The following is a 12,806-nucleotide window of genomic DNA, read 5'->3' as shown; positions in this document are numbered from 1 at the left end:
ATCAGGGCACACACCTGGGTTGTGGGCCGGGTCCCTGGTCAGGGGCATGGGAGAGGCAACCACACATTGATGTTTCTCTCTCTCTCTCCCTTCCCCTCCCTCTAAAAATAAATAAAAATCTTTAAAAATAAATAAATAAAAATATTTATACATGTGCAAAGACTTTAATAGCAAAACAAATAAAAATATTTAAATGTCCATCACCAGGGGGATGATTAAGTAATTTGCATAATTCAGACTACTTTTCAGCCTTTAGAAAAATAAGATCAGTATATACCTACTGCCATGAAAAGAGCTCCAAGATACATCCTTAAAGGAAAAGAACAAAAACAAACAAGTAAACACCTGAAGTCACAAAACAAAAATAGACCCCACTTCAACAAAAGAAAATACATGTCTGTATAGGATCAGATCAATGTTCCCAACTCTTCTCTCTCAATAAGTAAAACATGCGTCCCTTGGTCATTACTGAGGGCTTGGCCTTACGGCTTGCTTCGACCAATGGCATGTGAACAGAAATGAATGTACTAGCTTTAATCAGGGGCTTTAAAAAGCATTGCATGTATTTATTTGCACCCTCAAGTAGCAGAAACTTGAGAAGCTTGCCAGTTACATACAATAACCTAAGAAAAGCTGATTCAATGTGTTACGTGACAAAGGTCCCAAAAGATACACATCAAATTGAATTATGTGTTTGCTTATGTGGGGGACAGTGATGCTGTGAGAAAGAACTTTATATACTTTGTAACTTTTATGAGTCGCTATCTAAAAAATCTGTTAATGGAAAAATGGAAGACATGCTAAAGTATTAGTATGTCTTTAGTATTAGTATCTGTATTAGTATAGTAGGATAAAATTTTTTTCGTTTTCTCCAGTTTCCAAATTGCCCAGGTTTAAAGGTTATTTTTTAAAATAAGTTGTAATAATTATTCTACATCATTTTTTAAAAGATTTTATTTATTTTTAGAGAGAGGGGGAGGGAGTGAGAAAGAGAGGGAGAAAAACATCAATGTGTGGTGGAGGCTATATGCCCCCAACCCAGGCATGTGCCCTATGTGGGAATTGAACCAGCAACCCTTTGGTTCGCAGGCTAGCACCCAATCCACTGAGCCACAAGAGCCAGGGCGTAGTAAATGTTATTTTTAAAAGTTTGAAAAAAAAACGAAGACATTAATTTAGTGTAGTAAAAAGACACCGTATCATGGTCATAATAACTACTGTACTGTATACTGGTGGCAGCCTCAAAGTGCTTTGAAAATTATGCCAATGATCTTATTTAGTTATCACAATGACACTACAAGGTAGGTACTGAATCACTCCGATCTCAGTGAAGGAAAATGGGTTTAGATCACGTCTACTGAAGGACATACTTAGTAACCGGTAAATGAGCAAACAGCCTTTGAACTCTAAATCTCAAAATCCCGAGAGCTATGACAATGTAATCCAAACACTACGTGAAAAGGAAAAAGGGTATTAATTAATTGGAAAAAGGAAGAAAGGGTTGGTTCAAAACGTAGTTGCTTGTGTGAACCACTCTAATAGCTTTCTGTTGGGAAAAGGAAATGAGGGCCTTCGTTTTTTAAGAAAGATTTTATTTACTTATTTTTGGAGAGATGGGGAGGAAGGGAGAAAGAGAGAGAGGGAAACATCGACACGAGAGAGAAACATCGGTTGGCTGCCTCTTGTACGTGCCCAGTGAGGGCACTGAACCTACAACCCAGGCATGTGCCCAGACGGGAACGAGACCGGTGACCTTTCACTGTGTGGGATGATGCCCAACCAACTGAGCCACACTGGTCAGGGCGGGGCCTTCATTTTATAGTCAGATTTTTGTCATCAAATTCCCAGGAAAACCAAATTTTAAAATAACCATTTACTACTTTTCATGTTCAGTTATGACAATTAAAATACATTAGTAGTCTGAAAAAATGCAAATACTTTGCTATAAGCAGTTATATTAATATCAATTCAATAAAGATATTTGATTAGAAAAAGCATAATCTTGAAAACATTTACTCCAGGGACTAAGGAGAACACAAGTGCACACAAATCTATTCTCTGTAAAGTTGAAAACCAAAAGAGGCTAAGCTTCACCAATTTTAGTAATTAAAGAGGAAGGAAATGAAATGTTCTTAATCTAAATCACAAAATAAGCATTTGGTCTGAAAAGGGGTCAACATACCTGGGCACATTGTTGTTTGAATCTTCACTTTCATTTGCCAGGCCGCCAAACAAATAGCACTTGTTACCGTACAAAGAAAAGCTATGTCCCAGCCGAGGACAAGGAGGTAAACCAGAAGAAGGGGGATGGGGCTTCACTTTTTTCCACAACCAACGGCTTGCCTAAAAAAAGAGCATAAATACACTCAGACAAAATCAGGTAAGCATTCCCGTATTGCTAATAATGTAACATTATACTAATACACCCACAACTGAGTCTAGTCAGAAGGCTCCAGAAAGGCACTCTGGGGACAAATGATAATTAAGCAGATAACTTCTGGAATTAAAATAAATGTTCCAATAGAAATTCAGTCTAGTCTCCCATATTTACAAGTTTCCACAATGATAAACTAAGCTTATAATGATAAATACTAACAGTCCTAAAATATTTTCCAAATGAAAAAGTAAATATATGTAGCTTCAAGATTAAGTTAATTTATATAGTCTTACTTTCTGAAATTAGGTAATCCATTAATGGTATACATTTTAACCTTTAAATAAGCATAAAAATCATTTAACAAACCAAACTGCAAAACGTATCCTCTGGCTATAGATGCTCTCTTTACCTAAAACCATTTTTTAAAGTGAGTTGCTTATAATAGGTACAATCCACCTACATCCGCAAATTACCTGATGCCCTCGTGATCACGGCCCTGAAAACAGATGCACAGTTAATTAGGGCTGTCACAGAGGGCTCTGAGATGGATTTCATAGAGAGTCAAAATTAGACAAGATGTGTAAAACTGCTATTCCTCTTTTGACTGCATTGCAAAAAAAAAAAAAGATTACTAGTGTTAGGGTAAAAATTTCTATAACCAAGGCAGAGGTTTTCAAAGTATTGTCTGGGGACCTGCAGCAGCAGGTGGGAACTCCCTAGGAATGCAAATGGTGAGGCCCCACCACAGACAATATTGATTCGGAAACTCTGGGTGCAGGGGCAGGGGCAAGATATCTCTTTTCACAAGCCCTCCAGGTACTCTGCTGCAGGCTGAAGTTGAAGAACTGCTCTAAAATACCAAAGCCTAAACATTTAGCGGGTACAATGATGCTAAGTAACAGATACCTTAAAGATACAAGTGTTCCACTGGGTATTAGAAAAAGACTTATTTTAGGAACTAGTTTTTTTAGTGAAGTGGAAACAATTTCTTCTAAACTACAAAAAGGAAAGCTCATATGAGTTTAAATATGTTAATGGAATAGTCTGCAATCTTTTAAAGAATTATAAGCAATATCGTCATTACAGCTTCAGACTGAAATAATAAATCTGAAACCACTTACTTGTAACTCATATAACTCATTGCTGTATCTTCCATATTCAACCATTCCCCCAAATACTAATATTCTGGTTCCATCACAGACAAATCCATGGGCGGCACAGCCTGGAGGGATGTCTCCTCTAACAGCTGGTAGGAACCACTGATTTGTAACTAGTCGACAAAATAAAATTGAAAGCAATTATAATAAACAGCTATCACAAACTATGAATATGTACTTTATATGTACCATCTATATCAGCGGTTCTTAACTGGGGATGATTTTGCCCTCCAGGGGCAAACTAAAATTTTTGACTTGTTAAAATTGGAGAGAGGGGGATAGTGGGTAGAGGCTAGAGACGGCGTGAAACTTACAATTAAGTACGGTGCAGCTCCCTTCAACAAAGAATTCTCTGGTTCAAATGTCAACAGCGCTGCTGTTGAAAAACCCTGATCTATATCATTTAGTGCTTACAAAAACTCCGCCTGATATCATCATCTCTATTTTACGAGTGAAAAATCTGACCCTTCGAACTGATCCTGGGCAACTGGCAGAGCAAACTTCAAGCCAGACCTAACTTATTCCAAAGCTAGGGTTTTATACTATACTAAACTGTCAAATAACTTTTCAACTTTATGTGCTGGGGTGTCAGGAGGAGGAGAGAGTGAAAAAAAAATAAAATTTCCCTACTCCACTATTTTATTAACCTTTAAATGACCACTATGATCAAGTTGTTGGGTCCAAGAAAACTTACTACGGTACAGACCCAAAATTCAGTAATTACCCTTACACCACGGAAACAACTTTCTCACGAGGGCTGGCGCATTTACAAGCGGGAAAAACGAACTTCCAGCTTCCTTTCGAACCCACGGAGGTACTCAAAGACAGGTCTGGCCGGCCGGGGCACTTAGGATGTGCAGAGGTGCTCCAGCTGACAGCCCGCTTTCGGAGCGCCGCACGGCTGCGCTGCGGCGCACACACCCAGCAAACTGTGCACAGACAGGCGCTGGTCTCCCTCTGCAACCACTTGGTAAGAGGATTACCAAGGGGGTAAAAAATCCAAACTGCCACCTGCCAGAGACCCGGCTGTATTTGGGGTGAAAGTACCAGAGGCCTCTCCTTTTTCCTCGGCACCCCAGCCCTTAGATTCTCTTCCTCCTAAGGAGGGAAAGAAGGCAAAGACGGCAAAGGTCCGGAGGAGCTCTGGTTTGGAGTTGGTTTGGGTTTTTGACAGGAGAGGGATCTCGGAGCCTTGGGGTGGGCGAGACATTGGGCAGAGGCCCAGGCAGTTGGAGTCTCTCGTGCGCCGACGTCCGCCAGGGCTGGGGCGGGCGGCGGGGGGTGGGGGTGAAGACTGGTTCAGGACCGCTCGCTAGAGGGCCGGCGCGCCCCGCTCGGGGTCCGGTTCCGCCCCGTGGGCACGGGGAAACGGAGCTACCACTCTGCACACTGCGGGATCAGGGCCGCCTGGCCGAACCGCGCCCCTCGGCACCCGCGGGAAGAGGCACTGACCCGGCGGTGACAGCTGTCAGGGCCGGGGCCGCCGCCTCGCCTCCCCTCCCCCCGCCGGGGCTCCCACAGGCGGGGCCGAAGAGCCGCCGTCGCGCCTACCCGTGTTGTAGACGTGAAGCTCGTCCGCGATGCCCTCGTTGCCCCCACCGAAGATGATCATCAGCTCCCGGATGGCCACGGCCCGGTGTCCGTGCCGGGCACGGGGGACCGGCCCCGTGAAGGAAGAAACCCGCCTCCAGTTGAGGAGGCTGGGAGCCGCCATCTTCCCAACCCCCGCCCCTCTGCCCACAATGCAGCGCGCCCTCTCCGGCGCCTCGGCTCCCGGGGGAGGGCGGGGACCCGCCTCCAGCTGTGCGCGGGGGTGGGGGGGTGTTGTCACGTGACCACGGTCAATCGCGACCAGGCTGCAGGCCTTCGGGGAGCGGAGGGGTCCCGGCTGGGGAGCCCCGCCCCAACTCCGGGCGACGTGGCTTGTCTGGGTACCCTTGGCAACGGGTTTTTGGGTGACCTTAGCAACGGCTTTTGGGTGAAAGCACATTCCCTACCGACCAAGTCTCCCTTCTCCACGCAGAGCCCCCATTTGGTATTTGCAGGAGAAGGTACAGCGTTTTACTTTACGGCTACTTTGAGCATCTGCGACGTGCGGGCGAGCCAGACCCTTTACAACGCGGGGGAAAAGCTCGCGTAGAAGTTCGAAGTGCCGGGTAGCGGGGAGGGGAGAGGAAAGTGTCTTCGCGGAGGAGGTGACGTGAGCGCCCGAGCTTGGAGGATGCCCGCGAAGGCGGGAGACAGGGAGGGAGGTTGAACCAGGATACCGCGACCCGGAGCGCTGTACTAAGAACACCCAAAGGGATGATCGGAGCTGAGCCTACAAAGGCGAATCAGGCCGATCAGGTTTGCGGGATGACGTGCCAAGAAATTTAGGAACGGCAAGCCGCGAACCGTTTTTTTTGTTGTTGTTTGCTTTGTGTAAGCTGGTGACGTTATGTTTAGATTTCTGTTCTATTAGTAACACTTAAGCATCTTCCAATGCCAACCACTGTCCTAATTATCTTAGCTGTATTAATTCACTTGATCCTCCCAACAATCCAGTGAAATAGTTAACTGTTATCTCCTTTTTGTGGGTGGCGAAGTGAGGCACAGGGAAGTAAAGTACTTATCCCATGGGCACAGAGCCGAAAACGACTGGGAGCGGCATTCAAACGCAGGGCTTCTGGTTCCAGAGCCCCTACCCTTAACCACAGTACCGCCTCCGATCATAACTATATGTAACCCTTAAAAGGCTCGGCTGCCTTGTAATCTAGCCCCACACAGAGTCACACTCAAAAAGATACAAGGCAGCACGAAAAAAAAGAAAAAAGAAAACAATTTAAATCCTGTTTTACACCCTCAAGAATAAGGAATATGCACATACATCAAATTTTCTAATTTTTTTTCTTCATAATCTATAATTTTCAATTTGTCTCCTATGCCTAGGTCCCTCAAACCTAAGCATGCTTCTCCACCTTTTCATCCACCTAAACTTACTCTTGATAGGTGATTCTCTACATTCTTCTTTTTAATTTCTAATCTCACTGTTCTTTTAAGCTCCCACTTCTCAAGTTCTTCCTCTCACTATTACCCCAATAGCAAATATAGACAAAGACATTTGGGGAAGGGGGGGGGCGATGGCTGGAAACAAAGAAAGGAAGGTATGAATATTTACATATTAATATTTTTCTTTATCATATATTTAACATGGGCTCTTAAATGTTTCTGTTACAAAGTTTGTTGTATCTGAAACAAAACTGAAGAACTTGGAATAAAGCAATGAGTTTTTCATAATACAAAATTTACAAAGAACTGTATTTTATTCTGAGAGTTTGGTGTTAAAATGTCCTAACTTTTATGAATGATGCTGTAAGTAGATGATAGGGTATTTTTTACTTAAAAAGTGTTTTCAAGGATGAAGTGCAAAATTTAAAAGTCCCAAACCCAATGTTCATACTCAAATTAAACAAACAAAACTGGTCTATGATATTCGAAAGTCCGAAAATGCCTGAACTAGGAGAAGGGCGAAAGCAAAATGTTAAGACAAAAGAGGTTATAAGGCATAAATAGTTGGTTGGCTAAGGAGCTGCAGACAATGGAGGAAATATGTATCTGTTTCCTGGGGCTGCTGTAACAAAGTACCACCAACCAGGTGGCTTAAAACAACAGCAATTTGCTGTGTCACAGTTTAAGAGACTAGAAATCCATAATCAAGGGGTCAGCAGGGCCACAATCCCTCTGACACCTGTAGGCAAGTATCCTTCCTTGACTCCAGCTGCTGGTGGTGGCCACCAATCCTAGGCATCCTTTGGTTTGTGGTGCCATCACTGGAGTCTCTGCCTCCACCATCACAGGGCACTGTCCATGTGTCTGTGTCTCATTGTCTTATAAATTCACCAGTCTTGTTGGATTAAGGCCCATGGGAGGGACTTCATCTTAAATTGATTACATCTACAAAGACCCTATATTCGAATAAGGTCCCATTTACAGTTATTGGATGTTAGGACTTGAACATTATCTTTTGGGGGGCACACACACTTCAATCCCTGACTAAGTGCTTAATGCAGTGGGAAAGATGTTTTATCAGAGCAGCCCTGATTCAGCTCTGCTTAGGTGAGGAGTTTAGACTAGGTCCCCAAGTCTCAAGAAAGCTTCCTTCAATCTTGGAAACTACAGGAAGTTACCACCTAGGAGGAGAAGGTAGAAAGACGAGGGAAGAGCGAGGCAGAAAGGTACCCCGAAGAAGCTGACACTGATGAGGTGCAGACAGAAGGAGGCTCTCAGGAAGGAAACAGAGAATGAGGAGCCAGGGAGGTCAAAAGGGAACTGATTGATGTCAAAGAAGCCACCGGTAAAGGGGGTTTCACAGAGGCGGAAGTGGTTATCAAAGCCAAAAAGCATAGAAAGCTCAAAGAGGAGAAAGATGAAGAGGTGCCTATTCAATTTGAAAATTAGGAGGCTGTCGGTGGCCTAGATTAAAATGCTCAGTGGAGTGGGAGGAGGGAAAGCAGAGAAGATCGAAGAACAAGCAGCAAGTGAAGAAGTGCAAATAACACATGTAGTCCACTTTTTACAGAGACTTGCCCATGAAAGAAAAGAAAGAATGGAGGCTGGAGGGGAGAAATGGGTGCAAGGAAAGCTGTCTTTTGCATAAGTGAAACTTGATTGTGGCCCCAAAGAAGGATGCAGTTGAAAAACAAGGACTGGAGGAGCCATCAATGGGTTTAATTCTGTTTGGGCTGCTATAGCAAAACACGACAGGCCGAGTGGCTATACATAAAAGAAACTTATTTCTCATATTTATGGAGACTAGAAGTTCAAGATCAGGATACCAGCAAGGTCAGGGTCTGGTGAAGGCCCCTTTGCAGGTTGCAGACTGCTGACTTCTCTCTCTATTCTCACATGGGGGAAGGGGCTAGGAATGTCTCTAGGGTCTCTTTTCTTTAAATCACTTTTTATTTATTTTAAAAGATTTTATTTTATTTATTTTTAGAGAGAGGGGAAAGGAGGGAGTAAGAAAGGGAGAGCAACATCAATGTGTGGTTGTCTTTTGCACAACCCCCACCGGGGACCTAGCCTACAACTCAGGCACATGCCCTGGTTGGGAATCGAACCAGCGACTCTTTGGTTTGCAGGCCAATGCTTAACCCACTGAGCCACACCAGCTGGGGCTAAATCATTTTTTTAAATATATTTTATTGATTATGCTATTACAGTTGTCTCAATTTTCCCTCTTTGTCCCCCTCCACCCAGTACCTGCATTCCCTCCAGCAATCCCTCCCCTTAGTTCATGTCCATAGGTCATGCATATAAGTTCTCTGGCTACTCGATTTCTTATTCTGTTCTTAACATCCCCCTGTCTATTTTGTACCTACCAATTTGTACTTCTTAATTCCTACATGTTTTCTCCAATTCTCCCACTTCCCCATCCCAACTGATAACCCTCAAAATGATTTCCATATCTATGCTTCTGTTCCTATTCAGGTTGTTTGTTTAGGTTTTTTTTTTAATTTTATTTTAATTATTGTTCAAGTACAGTTTTCTTCCTTTTACTCCCATTACAGCCCACCCACCCAACCCTCCCCACTTCCCTCCCATTACCACCCTCCCCCTAGCTTAGTTTGTTTTTTAGATTCAGTTGTTGATAGTTGTGAATTTGTTGCCATTTTAATGTTCATAGTTTTGATCTTTTCCTTAAATAAGTCCCTTTAACATTTCATGCAATAATGACTTAGTGATGATGAACTTCTTTAGCTTTACCTTGCCTGCACTTTAGCTCTTTATCTGCCCTTCCATTCTGAATGATAGGTTTGCTGGATAGAGTAATCCTGGATGTAGGTCCTTGCCTCTCATCACTTTGAATATTTCTTCATATTCAAAGAAGAGGGGAACAAACGCCAGAGGTCGTCTCACAAAAGGGTGGCTCAAGGAGTCTGGGAAGGTGGTTTGTTTGTTTGTTTGTTTTCAATCTGAAAATGAGAATCAGGCAAGGAAGAAGAAGGTTAGAAATGAGAGTTGGTTTAGCTAACCAACTAGGCCTGCCTCAAGAAGAGTTGAAATTTGATAGAGCAAGATCCTGGAAGATCAAAAAAGATAGATTAAGGAGTAAATGTAGATTTACACATATGAGGTCTGTCCAAAAGGCATCCAGCTGTGTGTAATATGAAGAACAGAGACATTCATTAAAGAAGATACAAGGTACAAGAAACATTATACACAGGACAATGATGCCTCAGTCCCCTTCAAAGTAGGTAACTTGGGACCTCACACAGTTCTAATCATCATCAGCTTCCCCATCATATTTTCCTCAATCTCATCAATAGTCTGAACTCTCTTCCCTTTCAAAGGTGATTTTATTTTTAGGAAAAGCCAGAAGTCACACAGTGCCAAATCTGTGCTACAGGGGGGCTGAGTCACCTGGTTGATTTGATGTTTTGCCAAAAAACTCTACACAGGATGTGATACATGAGTGGGCGTGTTGTGATGAAGCTTCCAATCACCAGTTGCCCATGGCTGTGGCCTTCTGAATCATCTGAATAGTTTCTGCAGAGGATTGTTCAAGCTTAACGCAAAATTTGATGCAGATTTATTGCTTAGTCATTTTGAGTGTGACGGTCACACAGTACACATGCTCACTGAATGACAGCCACCCCCTACACTGACTAGTACAGTGAAGTCATCATTGTTCACACATGTGCATTCCAATCCACTCTCCTTGGCTGCCAGGTTACACTGATGTCGTGCAAACCGTTCTCATCATATTAACAGTGGCTGGACTTTTTCCAGACAGAACTGGTATATTAAGGTAAAATATATTATATTTCTGTATTACAGATTGTAAATTCTATAAATGTTTATGTTCTATAAATATGTATTAGAAAACAGAAAGCTCCTTTGAAAAATGCCATCCTAGTCTTTTTAAGGTTACATTAGTGAAAGTACCTTCATCTCTCACCACTTGTTCTCCTTCATACCGGCTCCCCCATATCAAATACCAGCGGTACCCCTGGACTCACAATATAGCAGTATAGTGGTTAAGATCATGGAAATTACAATCTAATAGGTACAGCCATGTACTGTTTTTGTGGTTTGGATCAAATTATTATCTTTGATCCTCAGATTCTTTGTCTATAAAATGGAGATGACAAGAGCATCTATTTCTTAGGGTTTTTTAAAGGTGAAATGAGAAAGTATATGTAAAATGCAAGCAGTCCTTGCTTTGCATGGTAGTGCAGCTCTGTAAAAATGACCATGAGTTGAAATGCTGCAAAATTGTCTTAATTCTCAGTGGTAAAAATTACAATTGTGTGAGCTTAAAATTTTTGTCAAAGAAAATAAAATGAAATAAAATTTTGGTCAAAATATTTAAAACTCTCTTATTGTTGGTTTTAAATGTTCAGGGAGATGAAAATTAGTAGACTTAATATTATTTGTCATACTATAATTTGAAACATTGAGAATTAAATTTTTTAGTTTTTGCATAAAACTTAGCAATACTACCTTCTTACAGAACTTACCGTACAGAGCGAGCGTCTTTTCTGTGCCTCGGCAGACTGTGAAATTGTCACATTTCTTTCCAATTTTGGATCAGCTTCTGGTATTTTATCCTTTGCACTCTCGATGACACAAAACATCTTTGAGAGTTCCTTTCATGTGAATTTTTTGCTTGCTCACTTTCTCTGGCACATCCGCATCCTTTTTATCATGACCACTCTCCTCATTTATGTTCATAAACTCACTTTCGCTAAATTTTTCTGGCTGCATAGCTAGAGTTGAATAGTTAGTTACATGCCACGACCAACTATTTCTTCTCTACCTCCATTTACCTCTGATGTGAACTTCACTCCCACTGTTCTCACTTTTTTGTTTCTTTACTACTTTTATTTTTGTTGGCCGCTTTTCTCTATTATCCATTTTTGTATGTATTGCATGGTTTATCAGTGGGAATTAAGGAAGCAATGTAACTACATGCTTTCTCGTCTGTGCGTAAACTGAACAACAGATTCCAGTGACCAGTCACCAACAGACACATGGTCAAAGAAGTAACATGTGTGGTCACTGATCAGGATGTAGATCTGTCATTTGCATTGTTACCTTGTGGACTGAAAAGCTAGCAGCAAAATTTGTACTTACGAAATTAGAGTTCTTTGGTGACAGATTCAAACTGTGTTGTCAGCGAACCGGTGTTATTAAACTAAACCATGGGAGCCAGATTTGTGCTGTTGCTATGCAAAGCGAGCACTGTGCTTCATTTATGCATTGCCTGGCCTGTAGTTAGCATTTAGTGAGCAGTGAATTGTTTTACTTCTGTCGTCATCATCCTCTTCATTTTGTCACTGCCATTTCTACTCCCTCTGAGCTACAAGCCACTGAGGTATCAGTCACAGGGGGAGGGGCTGGTGCTGGGAGGCCACAGACCGGGCTGGGTTTTCAGCCGAGAGTGTAAATTGCCATGTCCAAGGGATACCTTCGTCTCAGTTGAGGACTCAGGCCAAGGGTTTCTTGGCAGACTTCTGAGAAGGGGTTCTGGGGAGTGCCAGCAGGGACACTGAACTAGCCAGCAGAGAGCCTGGGCAGGCACTGCTCCTGCGATGAAGGAAGCAGATGGTGTCTGAGAGGCCTGTTCACAGATCACAGGGCTCTGGCCGATGGGTCTTGGCTAGAGCTATGGCCAAGGTGTGGAGAGGGCAGCTGGCAAGAGCAAGGCAGAGTTCTAGGCCAGGTAGGGCCTCCAACAGTTACCAGAACAGGAAACTGGCACAGGAGCCAAGGATGAAACACAGCCATCTTACACGGGAGAGAAGGAACCTGGGTGCAAAGAGTAGGGTGCAGTAGCAATTGCTGCAGCTCAGCAGGTAGCAAGGAAGAGCCCAGAGCTGCTAAGCCTGCAGGCAACAGAGGGAATTGAGGCTCCAGTAGTTGTACTTCCTGCCCTGCGTGGGTGATCTTGGAGCCCAGCCCTGGGAGACAGAGGCAAGGGTAGGTAGAGACTTGCCAGCCTGACTCCATTAGTGATTCACCGCTACTACAGAACGCTTCCTCCTTTCCTTCCAGTCACCTTCGTCAGCCTTCCTCGATGTTTATCTGAGAATGTATCTACACTCAGCAAGGCAGGCCCATTGGGTAAGAAGAAATGATGAACGTTTGACTTTCAACTGGTAAGAAATCAACACGGAATAATAATGACTCAGCTATAGATTGTGCTGACTAATGACACCACGAATTTAAAATGCGTGTGAAACACATACAGATCACACAGGAGTGCATTCAGGCTTGGAACTGAAACCTGA

The 12,806-nt window shown here is 43.1% G+C and overlaps 1 protein-coding gene across 2 annotated transcripts in view; it reads right to left on the bottom strand.

Moving 5' to 3' along the window:
• Window positions 1–5,303, bottom strand: part of HCFC2 (host cell factor C2) — a 43,017-nt gene extending 37,714 nt beyond the window's left edge. Inside the window, exons 1-3 of one of the 2 annotated variants that reach the window (XM_028531991.2) lie at window positions 5,086–5,303; window positions 3,499–3,647; window positions 2,183–2,343 (exon numbers count right to left, since the gene is read on the bottom strand). In XM_028531991.2, coding sequence (XP_028387792.1) covers window positions 2,183–2,343; window positions 3,499–3,647; window positions 5,086–5,248 — 473 coding nt within the window. In that variant the 5' untranslated portion in view covers window positions 5,249–5,303. The remainder of the gene's footprint in view (window positions 1–2,182; window positions 2,344–3,498; window positions 3,648–5,085) is intronic. The other variant, XM_036019513.1, reaches the window with a different exon arrangement.
• Between the last annotated feature and the right edge of the window lie 7,503 nt (window positions 5,304–12,806).

This window comes from Phyllostomus discolor, chromosome 2, assembly GCF_004126475.2.
Source record: "Phyllostomus discolor isolate MPI-MPIP mPhyDis1 chromosome 2, mPhyDis1.pri.v3, whole genome shotgun sequence".
Taxonomy (NCBI): Eukaryota; Metazoa; Chordata; class Mammalia; order Chiroptera; family Phyllostomidae; genus Phyllostomus; species Phyllostomus discolor.
This window is presented reverse-complemented; position numbering and strand designations above follow the sequence as displayed.